Source organism: Salmo salar, chromosome ssa14 (assembly GCF_905237065.1).
Source record: "Salmo salar chromosome ssa14, Ssal_v3.1, whole genome shotgun sequence".
In the NCBI taxonomy this organism is placed as follows: domain Eukaryota; kingdom Metazoa; phylum Chordata; class Actinopteri; order Salmoniformes; family Salmonidae; genus Salmo; species Salmo salar.
In genome coordinates this window covers 101,136,247-101,153,781 of record NC_059455.1, presented here as the reverse complement: position 1 = coordinate 101,153,781, position 17,535 = coordinate 101,136,247, and the positions used below count along the sequence as shown (strand labels likewise).

Below are 17,535 nucleotides of genomic sequence, written 5' to 3'. Positions count from 1 at the left end.
TTAGTGATAATACTAGTAGTAGTAGTAGTAGTAGTAGTAGTAGTGATAGTAGTAGTAGTATTAGTGATAATACTAGTAGTAGTAGTAGTAGTAGTAGTAGTAGTGATAGTAGGAGTGATAGTAGTAGTAGTAGTAGTAGTAGTAGTAGTAGTAGTGATAGTAGTATTAGTGATAGTAGTAGTAGTAGTAGTAGTGATAGTAGTAGTAGTAGTACTGAAATGTGTAACTTTCTCACCTTGTAATAGTCATAGAGCAGTCCCAGGGCTGCAGCGCTGTCCTCGTCTCCATTGATGCTCATCATGGCCTTAGTGGCTGCAGTCAGAGGGTTCTCCAAGTAGGACCGCCATGCTTCGTCCTCGCTGGTGTATGCACGCCGCCCTTGGAAGGACGTCTCGTTGGGTACCACCACCACCAGCCGCTTACTGTGATATGACACAAACACACACTCTTAATACAGTTGAAATCTGAAGTTTACATACACTTAGGTTGGAGTCATTAAAACTAATTTTTCAATCACTCCACAAATTTCTTGTTAACAAACTATAGTTTTGGCAAGTCGGTTAGGACATCTACTTTGTGCATGACACAAGTAATTTTTCCAACAATTGTTTAAAGACAGATTATTTCACTTATAATTCACTGTATCACAATTCCAGTGGGTCAGAAGTTGACATACACTTGTCACGCCCTGGCCTTAGAGAGCCTTTTTATTTCTCTATTTGGTTAGGTCAGGGTGTGATTTGGGTGGGCATTCTAGTTTTTCTATTTCTTTGTTTGCCAGCTATGGTTCCCAATCAGAGGCAGCTGTCTATCGTTGTCTCTGATTGGGGATCATATTTAGGCAGCCTTTTTCCCACCTTAGTTTGTGGGATCTTGTTTTTGGTACTGTGCTGTGTAGCCCTACTGAACATTATGTTTTCGTTTGTATTTGTTTTGTTTCGGTGTTCATTTAACAAATTAAAATGTACGCCTACCACACTGCACCTTGGTCCGATCCTTCCATCGATGAACGTAACACTAAGTTGACTGTGTCTTTAAACAGCTTGGAAAATTCCAGAAAATGATGTCATGGCTTTAGAAGCTTCTGATAGGCTAATTGATATAATTTGAGTCAATTGGAGGTGTACCGGTGGATGTATTTCAAGGCCTAACTTCAAACTCAGTGCCTCTTTGCTTGACATCATGAGAAGTTCTAAAGAAATCAGCCAAGACCTCAGAAAAAAATTGGAGACCTCCACAAGTCTGGTTCATCCTTGGGAGCAATTTCCAAACGCCTGAAGATACCACGTTCATCTGTACAAACAATAGTACGCAAGTATAAACACCATGGGACCACGCAGCCGTCATACCGCTCAGGAAGGAGACGCATTCTGTCTCCTTGAGATGAATGGACTTTGGTGCGAAAAGTGCAAATCAATCCCAGAACAGCAAAGGACCTTGTGAAGATGCTGGAGGAAACGGGTACAAAGTATCTATATCCACAGTAAAACGAGTCCTCTATCGACATAACCTGAAAGGCCGCTCAGCAAGGAAGAAGCCACTGCTCCAAAACCGCCATAAAAAAGCCAGACTACGGTTTGCAACTGCACATGGGGACAAAGATTGTACTTTTTGGAGAAATGTCCTCTGGTCTGATGAAGCAAAAATAGAACTCTTTGGCCATAATGACCATCGTTATGTTTGGAGGAAAAAGGGGGAGGCTTGCAAGCCAAAGAACACCATCCCAACCATCCCAACCATGAAGCACGGGGGTGGCAGCATCATGTTGTGGGGGTGCTTTGCTGCAGGAGGAACTTGTCCACTTCACATAATCGATGGCATCATGAGGGAAGAAAATTATGTGGATATATGGAAGCAACATCTCAAGACATCAGTCAGGAAGTTAAAGCTTGGTCGCAAATGGGTCTTCCAAATGCACAATGACCCCAAGCATACTTCCGAAGTTGTGGCAAAGGACAACAAAGTCAAGGTATTGGAGTGGCCATCTCAAAGCCCTGACCTCAATCCTATAGAAAATTTGTGGACAAAACTGAAAAAGCGTGTGCAAGCAAGGAGGCCTACAAACCTGACTCAGTTACACCAGCTCTGTCAGGAGGAATGGGCCAAAATTCACCCAACTTATTGTGGGAAGCTTGTGGAAGGCTACCCGAAAAGTTAAACAATTTAAAGGCAATGCTACCAAATACTAATTGAGTGTATGTAGACATCTGACCCACTGGGCATGTGATGAAAGAAATAAAAGCTGAAATAAATCATTCTCTCTACTATTATTCTGACATTACACATTCTTGAAATAAAGTGGTGATCCTAAGTGACCTAAAACAGGGAATTTTTAATTGGATTAAATGTCAGGAATTGTGAAAAACTGAGTTTAAATGTATTTGGCTAAGGTGTATGTAAACTTTCGACTTCAACTTTACACAAACACACGTATTATACACACTGGCACACACTGCATATAACACACACACACACACACACACACACACACACACACTGGCACACACTGCATATACACACACACAAACACACACACACACACAAACACGTATTATACACACTGGCACACACTGCATATACACACACACAAACACACACACACACACACAAACACGTAACACACACGCACACACTGCATATACACACACACAAACACACACACAAACACGTATTATACACACTGCATATACACACACACACACACACACACACACACACACACACACACACACACACACACACACACACACACACACACACACACACACACACACACACACACACACACACACACACACACTGCATATACACACTCACACACACACACACGTATTATACACACTGGCACACACTGCATATGCACACACCCACGTATTATACACACTTATACAGACAACCACAATCCTAACCCCTAACCCTTATACACCCTATATAGCAAAGGGTCTAAGGAGATGGGGCCTATAATCACAACAGCTGGGTCTCTTCTGGTTGTTTATGATGAATGTCCTTATGGTAGTCTAGAGGAGCAGGTTAGAGCTTCCGGACAGAGAACAGCTCTAGAGGAGCAGGTTAGAGCTTCAGGACAGAGAACAGCTCTAGAGGAGCAGGTTAGAGCTTCAGGACAGAGAACAGCTCTAGAGGAGCAGGTTAGAGCTTCAGGACAGAGAACAGCTCTAGAGGAGCAGGTTAGAGCTTCCGGACAGAGAACAGCTCTAGAGGAGCAGGTTAGAGCTTCCGGACAGAGAACAGCTCTAGAGGAGCAGGTTAGAGCTTCCGGACAGAGAACAGCTCTAGAGGAGCAGGTTAGAGCTTCCGGACAGAGAACAGCTCTAGAGAACAGCTCTAGAGGAGCAGGTTAGAGCTTCCGGACAGAGAACAGCTCTAGAGGAGCAGGTTAGAGCTTCCGGACAGAGAACAGCTCTAGAGGAGCAGGTTAGAGCTTCAGGACAGAGAACAGCTCTAGAGGAGCAGGTTAGAGCTTCAGGACAGAGAACAGCTCTAGAGGAGCAGGTTAGAGCTTCCGGACAGAGAACAGCTCTAGAGGAGCAGGTTAGAGCTTCCGGACAGAGAACAGCTCTAGAGAACAGCTCTAGAGGAGCAGGATAGAGCTTCAGGACAGAGAACAGCTCTAGAGGAGCAGGTTAGAGCTTCAGGACAGAGAACAGCTCTAGAGAACAGCTCTAGAGGAGCAGGTTAGAGCTTCTGGACAGAGAACAGCTCTAGAGGAGCAGGTTAGAGCTTCCGGACAGAGAACAGCTCTAGAGGAGCAGGTTAGAGCTTCAGGACAGAGAACAGCTCTAGAGGAGCAGGTTAGAGCTTCAGGACAGAGAACAGCTCTAGAGGAGCAGGTTAGAGCTTCAGGACAGAGAACAGCTCTAGAGGAGCAGGTTAGAGCTTCAGGACAGAGAACAGCTCTAGAGGAGCAGGTTAGAGCTTCCGGACAGAGAACAGCTCTAGAGGAGCAGGTTAGAGCTTCCGGACAGAGAACAGCTCTAGAGGAGCAGGTTAGAGCTTCCGGACAGAGAACAGCTCTAGAGGAGCAGGTTAGAGCTTCAGGACAGAGAACAGCTCTAGAGGAGCAGGTTAGAGCTTCAGGACAGAGAACAGCTCTAGAGGAGCAGGTTAGAGCTTCAGGACAGAGAACAGCTCTAGAGGAGCAGGTTAGAGCTTCCGGACAGAGAACAGCTCTAGAGGAGCAGGTTAGAGCTTCCGGACAGAGAACAGCTCTAGAGGAGCAGGTTAGAGCTTCAGGACAGAGAACAGCTCTAGAGCAGCAGGTTAGAGCTTCCGGACAGAGAACAGCTCTAATCAGCAGGTTAAAGAGCTTCAGGACAGACAATAGCTGTAATCAACAGGTTAGAGAGCTTGAGGACAGACAATAGCTATAAGCTTTTAACCTGTTAGGGCTAGGGGGCAGTATTTGCACGGCTGGATAAAAAAATGTACCCGATTTAATCTGGTTACTAATCCTACCCAGTAACTAGAATATGCATATACTTATTATATATGGATAGAAAACACCCTAAAGTTTCTAAAACTGTTTGAATGGTGTCTGTGAGTATAACAGAACTCATTTGGCAGGCAAAACCCTGAGACAGATTCTGACAGGAAGTGGATACCTGATGTGTTGTATTACCTTTAAACCTATGCCATTGAAAAACACAGGGGCTGAGGAATATTTTGGCACTTCCTATTGCTTCCACTAGATGTCACCAGCCTTTACAAAGTGTTTTGAGTCTTCTGGAGGGAGATCTGACCGAACAAGAGCCATGGAACGATGATGGCCCATTAGACACCTGGCGCGCTAGGTCATGCTGGGTACCCTCGTTCCAATACGTTTTAAAAGATTTTGCATTCGTCCGCCTTGAATTTTATTCATGTTCTGGTTAAAAAGGCCCTAATGATTTATGCTATACAACGTTTGACATGTTTGAACGAACGTAAATATATTTTTTCCCCTCGTTCATGAAGTGAAGTCCGGCGGGCTTAGATCATGTGCTAACAAGATGGAGATTTTTGGACATAAATGATGAGCTTTTTTGAACAAAACTACATTCGTTATGGACCTGTGATACCTGGAAGTGACATCTGATGAAGAGAATCAAAGGTAATGGATTATTTACATAGTATTTTCGATGTTAGATCTCCCCAACATGGCGGCTAGTCTGTATCGCAACGCGTATTTTTCTGGGCACAGTGCTCAGATTATTGCAAAGTGTGATTTCCCAGTAAGGTTATTTTTAAATCTGGCAAGTTGATTGCGTTCAAGAGATGTACATCTATAATTCTTTAAATGACAATATAATATTTTATCAATGTTTTCTAATTTTAATTATTTAATTTGTGGTGCTGACTTGAATGCCGGTTATTGGAGGGAAACGATTTCCTGAACATCAACGCCACAGTAAAACGCTGTTTTTGGATATAAATATGAACTTGATAGAACTAAAAATGCATGCATTGTCTAACATAATGTCCTAGGAGTGTCATCTGTTGGAGATTGTAAAAGGTTAGTGCATAATTTTAGCTGATTTTATGGTTTTGGTGACGCCTGTCTTTGAATTGGCACAACATTACACACAACTCTTGTAAATGTACTGTCCTAACATACTCTAAATTTATGCTTTCGCCGTAAAACCTTTTTGAAATCGGAAAACGTGGTTAGATTAAGGAGATGTTTATCTTTCAAAGGGTGTAAAATAGTTGTATGTTTGAAAAATTTGAATTTTGACATTTATTTGGATTCAAATTTGCCGCTCTTGAAATGCACCTGCTGTTGATGGAGTGCACCACGGGTGGGACGCTTGCGTCCCACCTAGCCCATAGAGGTTAACAGCAAGGACCGCTATTTCTTGTCCCGGAATCCCACTTAACAGACAGGTTTCAGCTTGCTTGACAGAGATGCTAGGCTGCTAGCCATCAAGCTAACGATGTTGGTACAAGGTGAGTTTTGCAATGGAGCCCTCTTTGTCTGGAGAGGTAAATGAACGGTTCCAGTGCTGTAGGAGCTGTATTTACTACGATCTGTTTCAGGATAAACCAGACCACTGTGTTCCAGTGCTGTAGGAGCTGTATTTACTACAATCTGTTTTAGGACAAACCAGACCACTCAGAGTTCCAGTGCTGTAGGAGCTGAATCTATCACCCACTGTTTCAGAACAAACCGGATCACTCAGAGTTCCAGTGCTGTAGGAGCTGAATCTATCACCCACTGTTTCGGGACAAACCGGATCACTTAGAGTTCCAATGCGGCAATTGTTTACTTGCCCGGAGCTCACCCACCTGATAGCGGAGTCGAAGGAGCACAGCAAGAGGAGCATGACAATCAACGATGGTCACATGTGACGAGCCGTGGAAGCCGAAGACAGCGACATCCAGCAAAGCAGTCTACACTCCCAACGAGGGGCCCGGAGAGAATAATACACACTCCCAACAACGGATAGTTTCACCGTCCTGGAGCCTGATCTTCCTGCACCTTCATTGCTGGGGGTGCTGTGTCTGCGGCCGCAGTGCCTACAACTACGAATTCTTAGTCGATGTTGACAACCTTCCGTCCCTGCTCTGGATCGAGCGGGGCTTCTCCATCTGCCGGAGGCCTGCCACAGGCGCCGGGAGCAATGGGCTCAAGTTATCCTGCCTCTCGCCCATCCATAAAGGCTTCTCTGAATCCTGAGAAGCGTGGGAGTGGGCGGATTTCCTCGTACTTCTCGCCAGCGGTAATTCTGGGCAGCTCCATGGTAAGAAATGTGACCGTTCCTGGTGCAAAAACAATGTCCTATCCCGAAGCTCGAGTAAATTACATTACCAAGCTGGTCCTGAATGGATTACACCAGGACATGGACATCGATTCTATCGTAGTCCATGTGGGTTTTAAAGACATTATGAAGGGCAGTTCTAAAAAGTTGAAACGGGATTTTAAAGAGTTGATTGACTCTCTGCTAAACACTAACAAAAGACCAATCATATCTGGCCCTCTGCCATCTCTGAATCGTGGTATTGAACGCTTTCTCAGGATTCTCTCTCTTCACAACTGGCTGCGTGATTACTGCAGCTCAATGGGTGTAACTTTTGTTGACAATTTCGATACCATTTGGAAACAATACATGTATTATAAGAATGGGATCCACCCAAATCATTTGGGTTCCTGGATCCTTTCACAGCACTATAAAGTTGCTTTGAGACAATGGCTTATCAATGACTCAAGCCCAGCTCAGCTAATCCCTACCATTGTGACGCAGAGTTTTCATAATGCTTCAGCAATTGTACATTACATATATTGTGTCTACTGATGCCCCTGGTGTAATCTAATTTATGTCTCTCTTACTGCCCTGAATGACTCTACTGATCCTACAGCTATTGTATGCAGTAATCATGTGCCTATGAACCAGATGTATACCGTTAGCACTGAGCCAGTGTGCCCTAGTAGGAAGTCCACTGTGAGCAGCTCACCCTGCACTAACATAAAGAACATGAGCACATCTACTGCTGCTAAACCTCCCAGTAAAGCAATGAAAGCAAGTAATCATCCCTGAAGAAAAGTGCTCAAAATATCCCACGTTTACATATGTAGCTTAAGAATCAAGGTTCATGAAATCAATAATTTGCTAGTAACAGATGACATTCATATTCTGACTATCTCTGAAACTCACTTAGATAACACCTTTGATGATAAAGTGGTAGAAATACATGGTTATAACATCTACAGAAAATACAGAAATGCCTGTGGTGGAGGTGTTGCTGTTTATATTCAGAACCACATTCCTGTAAAGATTAGAGAGGATCTCATGTTAAATACTGTTGAAGTAATATGGCTACAGGTTCATCTGCCTCACCTAAAGCCCATTCTGGTGGGAAGCTGCTATAGACCACCAAGTTCTAACAGTCAGTATCTGGATAACGTGTGAAATGTGTAAGGCGTGTATATGGGAGGCGAAGTCAAGTGCAGGAGAGCGCAGTATAATAAACAGGCGCACTTTAATACCGATTAACATATGACAGCAACTAACACATACTAGTGCAAATAACACGGTCTAAAACAAAAGTGCAGCGCCTGACAAAATTCACGTAACAATAAACAATCACTCACAAATACAACATGGGGAACAGAGTGTTAAATAATAAACAAGTAATTGGTTGAGTGAAGCCAGGTGTGATAAGACAAAGACAGAACAAATGGAATATGAGAAGTGGATCGGCGATGGCTAGAAAGCTGGTGACGTCGACCGCCGAACGAACAAGGAGAGGGACCGACTTCGGTGGAAGTCGTGACAAAATGCTTGATAATGTATGTGATATCAACAGAGAGGTATATTTTCTGGGTGATATAAATATTGACTGGCTTTAATCAAGATGCCCACTCAAGAAAAAGCTTCAAACTGTAACCAGTGCCTGCAACCTGGTTCAGGTTATCAGTCAACCTACCAGGGTAGTTACAAACAGCACAGGAATGAAATCATCAACATGTATTGATCACATATTTAATAATCCTGCAGAAATTTGCTTGAAAGCAGTATCCAGATCCATCGGATGCAGTGATCACAATATAGTGTCAATATCTAGGAAAACCAAAGTTCCAAAGGCTGTGCCTAATATAGTTAGGGTTGCAAAGGGTCGGAATCTTTCCAGTAAATTTCCAGAATTTTTCCTGAAATTTTCCATGGAAGTTAAGCCCTGGAATTTGGGAAATTTTCACTGTTATTAGCTAAAAAGTTAGCTTATAACAGTGAACCTTTTTTGTGGGATACACATAAGGCAATTCTCGGTATTGTGGCATATTTTAGTTAAACTATCCTCAATTCAATGGAATTGTAACCCTCTGCATTCACAGTGCATTCTTCCTCCACATGTGCAGTGATTCTCAAGATCTTGCACACTAATGAGATGCTATTGAGCCCACACTACTACACTGTCTGAGCCAAGGACTACATGCTTTCTGGTAAGTTTTGATTACAATACTGGGTGGGGTGAATATATTTTATATGACATACATTATTTTTTTGTTTACTAGTAAATAGTAGTCTACAGCAAAGTGTGTTTAAATAATTTCTAACTTGTTACCAATTTCTGCTAGTTAGTTTTTGCTACCATGTGGGGTTTAGCTTGCCTGCTAACTGAGGAGTGTTAATTCACCTGTTTCCATACATGTTTCATTTTAAAACATTGATCTTACAAAGGAGTTGTTTAATTTAACTCCTTAACTATTAACTATATCAGTACATGGAATTGTATTTGGGTTTTTTTTACCCCAAAAAATCTCATCTTTACAGGAAAATGCCACCGGCACTATCTGATGTGTGGAGACATTTCACTGCAGCTAATGTAAAGGAAAAACTGTGTACATTTGCAAATACTGGGCCAAATCATATGTGAAGAATGCAACAAAGATGCAGAATCATCTGGCCAAGTGCATAAAGTTCCCTCAGCGCTCACAACAAGCAGCCTCTGACTAAAGTCCCTCTACTTCTATTGGAGGTGAAAATGATGAATCAGACGCCTTATCGATAGCAACAGCTCATGGTCCTCCTGGAATCAGAAGTTTTTTTGACTCAATGGAGGAACGTAGTCAGAGAAATGCTGATGAATGTCTTGCGCGAGCTGTGTATGCAACTGGTTCACCTCTGATGCTCACAGGCAATATTTCTGAATGTTCTTCGCCCAGCATTACACCCCTCCAACCAGACATGCTTCATCTACTCATTTGCTGGATGCAGAGTTCAACAGAGTTCAAGTGAAGGTCAAGCAAATCATAGAGAAAGCAGACGGTATTGTAATCATCTCTGATGGGTGGTCGAATGTTCGTGGGCAAGGAATAATTAACTACATCATCTCCACCCCTCAACCGGTATTCTACAAGAGGACAGACACAAGAGACAACAGACACACCGGTCTCTACATTGCAGATGAGCTGAAGGCAGTAATCAATGGCCTTGGACCACAGAAGGTACTTGCACTGGTGACAGACAATGCTGCGAACATGAAGGCTGCTTGGTCTAAAGTGGAGGAGTCCTACCCTCACATCACACCCATTGGCTGTGCTGCTCATACATTGAATCTGCTCCTCAGGGACATCATGGCACTGAAAACAATGGATACACTCTACAAGAGAGCCAAGGAAATGGTTAGGTATGTGAAGGGTCATCAAGTTATAGCAGCAATCTTCCTCACCAAGCAAAATGAGAAGAATAAGAGCACCACATTGAAGCTGCCCAGCAACACCCGTTGGGGTGGTGTTGTCATCATGTTTGACAGTCTCCTGGAGGGGAAGGAGTCTCTCCAAGAAATGGCCGTATCACAGCCTGCCGATATGGACAGCCCCATCAAGAGGATCCTCCTGGATGATGTATTTTGGGAGAGAGTGGTAAGCAGCCTGAAACTCCTGAAACCTATAGCAGTAGCCATTGCATGGATTGAGGGCGACAATGCCATCCTGTCTGATGTTCAGACTCTGCTTGCAGATGTAAGAGAAGAAATCTGTACTGCCCTACCCACTTCACTGTTGCTCTAAGCAGAGGAAACTACAGTTCTGAAATACATCAAAAAGCGTGAAGACTTCTGCCTGAAGCCCATACACGCCGCAGGGTACATGTTGGACCCCAAGTATGCTGGCAAGAGCACCCTGTCTGGTGCGGAGATCAACAAGGCCTATGGTGTCATCACTACCATGTCTCACCACCTTGACCTGGATGAGGGCAAGGTTCTTGGCAGTCTGGTGAAGTACACTTCCAAGCAAGGGCTTTGGGATGGAGATGCAATATGGCAGTCGTGCCAACATATCTCATCAGCCACCTGGTGGAAGGGACTTTGTGGATCTGAGGCTCTTTCCCCTGTTGCCTCCATCATCCTCCAAATCCCACCAACATCAGCCGTCTCAGAGCGCAACTGGTCCTTGTTTGGGAACACACACACACCAAAGCACGCAACAGGCTGACCAATACAAGGGTTGAAAAATTGGTGGCCATCCGGGCAAATTTGAGGCTTTTTGAGCCTGACAACGAGCCATCCTCAACAAGGTTGGAAAGTGACAGTGAAGATGAGGCCTCAGAGTCTGATGTTCAAGAGGTGGACATTGAGGAGGTCCAGGGAGAAGACATGGAAGCCTGAGAGGAAGACCACCAAAGCTTTAGTTTGTAGACTATCATTTTACATTCTGTTGAAAACGTTTTTGGGAGATGTTATGGATCATTGGGGATCATTCAATATTCCCTGTCTTTTGTTGTTCAGTGAAATCATCCCATGTGAAGAGTCAACTCATTTAATTAAAGTTCAATTTGTAACTAAATTGTTTTTTAAATTTCTATTGGAAGGATTTAATCGGATTTAGTCGGTCCCTCTCCTTGTTCGGGCGGCGTTCGGAGTCACCGTTCTTCTAGCCATCGCCGATCCACCTTTCATTTTCCATTTGTTTTGTCTTGTTTTCCCACACACCTGGTCATCATTCCCTCATTACATGTTGTGTATTTAACCCTCTGTTCCCCCCATGTCTGTGTGTGTAATTGTTTATTGTTGAGGTTGGCACGCTTCTGGCTGGTTTGCGCCGGGATTATTTTATTACCTGTGCTTTGTGGCAGCCTGTACTTTGTACTTGTGTTTGTGTACTTTGTGCTGCCTCCCTGGTTTGTTGGGCATTTGTTTTGTGACGCAGTTGCGTTCTGTGCAAATGATTGCCTTAGTAAAGGGCTTTGTCCACTCATCTCTGCTCTCCTGCAACTGACTTCGATGCACCGGCTACACTCACCTCTTGACAGTAAAAGGTTTATGTTTCTGTCTCCACATGATATGGTAAATATACTGCTCAAAAAAATAAAGGGAACACTTAAACAACACATCCTAGATCTGAATGAAAGAAATAATCTTATTAAATACTTTTTCTTTACATAGTTGAATGTGCTGACAACAAAATCACACAAAAATAATCAATGGGAATCCAATTTATCAACCCATGGAGGTCTGGATTTGGAGTCACACTCAAAATTAAAGTGGAAAACCACACTACAGGCTGATCCAACTTTGATGTAATGTCCTTAAAACAAGTCAAAATGAGGCTCAGTAGTGTGTGTGGTCTCCACGTGCCTGTATGACCTCCCTACAACGCCTGGGCATGCTCCTGATGAGGTGGCGGATGGTCTCCTGAGGGATCTCCTCCAAGACCTGGACTAAAGCATCCGCCAACTCCTGGACAGTCTGTGGTGCAACGTGGCATTGGTGGATGGAGCGAGACATGATGTCCCAGATGTGCTCAATTGGATTCAGGTCTGGGGAACGGGAGGGTCAGTCCATAGCATCAATGCCTTCCTCTTGCAGGAACTGCTGACACACTCCAGCCACATGAGGTCTAGCATTGTCTTGCATTAGGAGGAACCCAGGTTAAACAGCACCAGCATATGGTCTCACAAGGGGTCTGAGGATCTCATCTCGGTACCTAATGGCAGTCAGGCTACCTCTGGCGAGCACATGGAGGGCTGTGCGGCCCCCCAAAGAAATGCCACCCCACACCATGACTGACCCACCGCCAAACCGGTCATGCTGGAGGATGTTGCAGGCAGCAGAACGTTCTCCACGGCGTCTCCAGGCTCTGTCACGTCTGTCACATGTGCTCAGTGTGAACCTGCTTTCATCTGTGAAGAGCACAGGGCGCCAGTGGCGAATTTGCCAATCTTGGTGTTCTCTGGCAAATGCCAAACGTCCTGCACGGTGTTGGGCTGTAAGCACAACCCCCAACTGTGGACGTCGGGCCCTCATACCACCCTCATGGAGTCTGTTTCTGACCGTTTGAGCAGACACATGCACATTTGTGGCCTGCTGGAGGTCATTTTGCAGGGCTCTGGCAGTGCTTCTCCTGTTCCTCCTTGCACAAAGGCGGAGGTAGCGGTCCTGCTGCTGTGTTGTTGCCCTCCTACGGCCTCCTCCATGTCTCCTGATGTACTGGCCTGTCTCCTGGTAGTGCCTCCATGCTCTGGACACTACGCTGACAGACACAGCAAACCTTCTTACCACAGCTCGCATTGATGTGCCATCCTGGATGAGCTGCACTACCTGAGCCACTTGTGTGGGTTGTAGACTCTTTCTCATGCTACCACTAGAGTGAAAGCACCGCCAGCATTCAAAAGTGACCAAAACATGACCAGAAAGCATAGTAACTGAGAAGTGGTCTGTGGTCCCCACCTGCAGAACCACTCCTTTATTGGGGGTGTCTTGCTAATTGCCTATAATTTCCACCTGTTGTCTATTCCATTTGCACAACAGCATGTGAAAATTATTGTCAATCGGTGTTGCTTCCTAAGTGGACAGTTTGATTTCACAGAAGTGTGATTGACTTGGAGTTACATTGTGTTGTTTAAGTGTTCCCTTTATTTTTTTGAGCAGTGTATTTTTACAGCATAAACAAAGAGGTGAATTTACAAGTCTGTTGCTCCAATATGGCCTCGGAAAGGAAGGAAGTCCCGGTGTGCTTTGCGGCAGGTCCGCTGATCTCAGCTGATTGACCATCCAAAGCAAAAAACATCTACGTTTAAATGGTATTAATATTAATTTGCATATATTCGCGTTAATTCCCATATATTCCCAAGGAAAGTTTCCACCTCTGAATATTCCCCAAAATGTGCAACACTAAATATAGTGTATATGAGGTCATACAAGAAGTTTTGTAGTGATTCCTATGTTGTTAATTGTAAAGAATATCTGTTGGTCCGTGGTGTGTAATCAGTGTGGTCCCGTGTGGCTCAGTTGGTAGAGCATGGTGTTTGCAACGCCAAGGTTGTGTGTTTGATTCCCACAGGGGACCAGTACGAAAAAAATGTATGAAATGTATTCACTACTGTAAGTTGCTCTGGATAAGAGCGTCTGCTAAATGACAAAAAACATTTTTTTTTAAAAAGGAGCAAAAAGACACTGCACTTGACACATTTATGAAATGGTTTATTCCAGTTGCTAATAAACATGCACCCACTAAGAAAATGATTGTAAAAACTGTTAAATCCCAGTGGATTGATGAGGAATTGAAAAACCGTATGGTTGAGAGGGATGGGGCAAAAGGAATGGCAAATAAGTCTGGCTGCACAACTGATTGGCAAACTTATTGCAAATTGAGAAATCATGTGACTAAACTGAATAAAAAGAAGAAGAAACTACGCTATGAAACCAAGATAAATGGAATAAAGAATCGTAGTAAAAAGCTTTGATGAAATTCTGGGAAAAAAGGCAAACTCAGCTCTATCATTCAATGAAACAGACATTCATCACAAAACCCACTGATATTTCCAACTACTTCAATGTTTTTTTCATTGGCAAGATTAGCAAACTTCGGCATGACATGCCAGCAACCAATGCTGAAACTACACATCCAAGTACTACTGACCAAATTATGACAGACAATTATTGTAATTTTAAATTACGTAAAGTTAGTGTGGAAGAGGTGAAAAAATTATTGTTGTCTATCAACAATGACAAGCCACCGGGGTCTGACAACTTAAATGGAAAATAACTGAGGATAATAGTGGACGATATTGCCACACCTATTTGCCACATCTTCAATTTAAGCCTACTAGAAAGTGTGTGCCCTCAGGCCTGGAGGGAAGCAAAAGTCATTCCGCAAAAGCCAGAGTGTCTGTGTATGCAGATGACACTACACATGTCAGCTACTACAGCGACTGAAACACTTAACAAAGAGTTGCAGTTAGTTTCAGAGTGGGTGGCAAGGAATAAGTTAGTCCTAAATATTTCTAAAACTAAAAGCATTGTATTTGGGACAAATCATTCACTAAACCCTAAACCTCAACTAAATATTGTAATAAATAATGTTGAAGTTGAGGTGACTAAACTGCTTGGAGTAACCCTGGATTGTAAACTGTCATGATCAAATCATATTGACACAACAGTAGTTTTAAAGTAAAGCTAAGACAGGGAGAAGTTTTCTTTACTCGTATATATTTTAATCTCACTTTCCATCTACAAACTAAATATACTTTCCTGCAACCCGCCTCAGCAAATGTGGTACGGATCTGCTATTTTTATTCCTTACAACTGGAACTTCCATCAGGAGCTAGCCAGCTAACTAGCTACTAGTCTTTGTTAGCCACGGCTAGCGGTCTTCACCTTTAGCTCGGACACCAGCCAGCTTTAGCTTGGACAATTACCTGCCAGTCTGCACAGCTCGATATCAACCCAGAGCATATCGGACTGCTTTTCTCTACCACATCACCGGATTCCTGCTGCAATCTCTGGACTATTTCACCGGATCATCGCAGCTAGCTAGCTGCAACCGAGTGGCTATTGTTGGCTAATGCCTCTGTCCTGAAGCAAGCACCCATTAGCCTTGAGCTAGCCTCGAGCTAGGCCCATCTCCCAGCCAGCCGACGGAGTATACCAGCTAATTATTGGGCTATGCCTCTTTTGCCAATTGGCCTGGACCCTTTGTTGTTGACACGGATCCATCACGACTGGTCTGCCGACGTAATCGTCCGATGTAGTTTCAACAGGCTTTTCCGTTGCGATGTCGCCGAAGACCCATCTGCTATCCCCGGCCCGCTAGCTTTCTGAACACCATGTCTCCCACTCGCCTAGCGTAGTAGCAACTACCGAAAGGCTCCCTGACTCACCTATTACTGCTCATTGGACCCTATTATCACTCGGCTACAAGGCTGATGCCTGCTGGACTGTTCAATAACACTGTAGCTCATTTTGTTTATCTGTCGGCCCCAGCCTCGAACTCAGGTCCTGTGTGTACCTCACTGACCCTCTCTGCCCATTCATCACCATTTATCCGTTGTTGTCTTAGCTCTCCCGACCAACACCTGTGATTGCTTTATGCCTCTCTCTAATGCCAATATGCCTTGTCTACTGCTGTTTCTGTTAGTTCATATTGTTTTACTTCACTGTAGAGCCTTCAGTCCTGCTCAACATGCCTTAGATAGCTCCTTTGTCCCACCCCCTACGCATGCGGAGACCTCACCTGGCTAAACTTGTTGCCTCCAGAGATGCCTCTCTCATCGTCAGTCAATGCCTAGGTTTACCTCCACTGTACTCACATCCTACCATACCCTTGTCTGTACATTATGCCCTGAATCTATTCTACCACGCCCAGAAATCTGCTCCTATTATTCTCTGTTCCCAACGTACTAGATGACCAGTTCTTATAGCATTTAGCCGTACCCTTATCCTACTCCTCCTCTGTTCCTCTGGTGATGTAGAGGTTAACCCAGGCCCTGCAGCCCCCAGTACTACACCTATTCCCCAGGCGCTCTCATTTGTTGACTTCTGTAACTGTCAAAGCCTTGGTTTCATGCAAGTAAACATCAGAAGCCTCCTCCCTAAGTTTGTTTTATTCACTGCTTTAGCACACTCTGCCAACCCTGATGTCCTAGCCTTGTCTGAATCTTGGCTTTGGAAGGCCACCAAAAATTCAGAAATTTCCATCCCCAACTAAAACATTTTCCATCAAGATAGAACTGTCAAAAGGAATCAGAGTTGCAATCTACTGCAGAGATAGCCTGCAGAGTTATGTCTTACTATCCAGGTCTGTGCCCAAACAGTTTGAGCTTCTACTTTTAAAACTCCACCTTTCCAGAAATAAGTCTCTCACTAATGTCACTTGTTATAGACCCCCTCTCAGCCACCAGCTGTGCCCTGGACACCATATGTGAATTAATTGCCCCCACATTTATCTTCAGAGTTTGTACTGTTAGGTGACCTAAACTGGGACATGCTTAACACCCCGGCCGTCCTACAATCTAAGCTTGATGTCCTCAATCTCACACAAATTATCATGGAACCTACCAGGCACAACCCTAAATCCGTAAACATGGACACCCTCATAGATATCATCCTGACCAACCTGCCCTCTAAATACACCTCTGCTGTCTTCAACCAGGATCTCAGCGATCACTGCCTCACTGCCTGCGTCCGTAATGGGTCCGCGGTCAAACGACCACCCCTCATAACTGTCAAACGCTCCCTAAAACACTTCAGCGAGCAGGCCTTTCTAATTGACCTGGCCCGGGTATCCTGGAAGGATATTGACCTCATCCCATCAGTAGAGGATGCCTGGTTGTTCTTTAAAAATGCTTTCCTCACCATCTTAAATAAGCATGCCCCATTTAAAGAATGTAGAACTAAGAACAGATATAGCCCCTGGTTCACTCCTGACTTGACTGCCCTTGACCAGCACAAAAACATCCTGTGGCATACTGCATTAGCATCGAATAGCCCCCGCGATATGCAACTTTCAAGGAAGTCAGGGACCAATATACACAGTCAGTTAGGAAAGCAAAGGCTAGCTTTTTCAAACAGAAATTTGCATCCTGTAGCACTAATTCCCATTCCCAAATCCAGATAGCTGATGTTCTGAAAGAGCTGCAAAATCTGGACCCCTACAAATCAGCCGGGCTAGACAATCTGGACCCTCTCTTTCTAAAATTATCTGCCGAAATTGTTGCAACCCCTATTACAAGCATGTTCAACCTCTTTTTCGTATCATCTGAGATTCCCAAAGACTGGAAAGCTGCCGCGGTCATTCCTCTCTTCAAAAGGGGGTGACACTCT

The 17,535-nt window shown here is 44.1% G+C and overlaps 1 protein-coding gene across 2 annotated transcripts in view; it reads right to left on the bottom strand.

Moving 5' to 3' along the window:
* Positions 1-17,535, bottom strand: part of grhl2b (grainyhead-like transcription factor 2b) — an 85,412-nt gene that overhangs the window by 60,685 nt on the left and 7,192 nt on the right. For both annotated transcript variants that reach the window (XM_045695148.1, XM_045695149.1), the window contains exon 2: positions 236-422. In XM_045695148.1, coding sequence (XP_045551104.1) covers positions 236-422 — 187 coding nt within the window. The remainder of the gene's footprint in view (positions 1-235; positions 423-17,535) is intronic.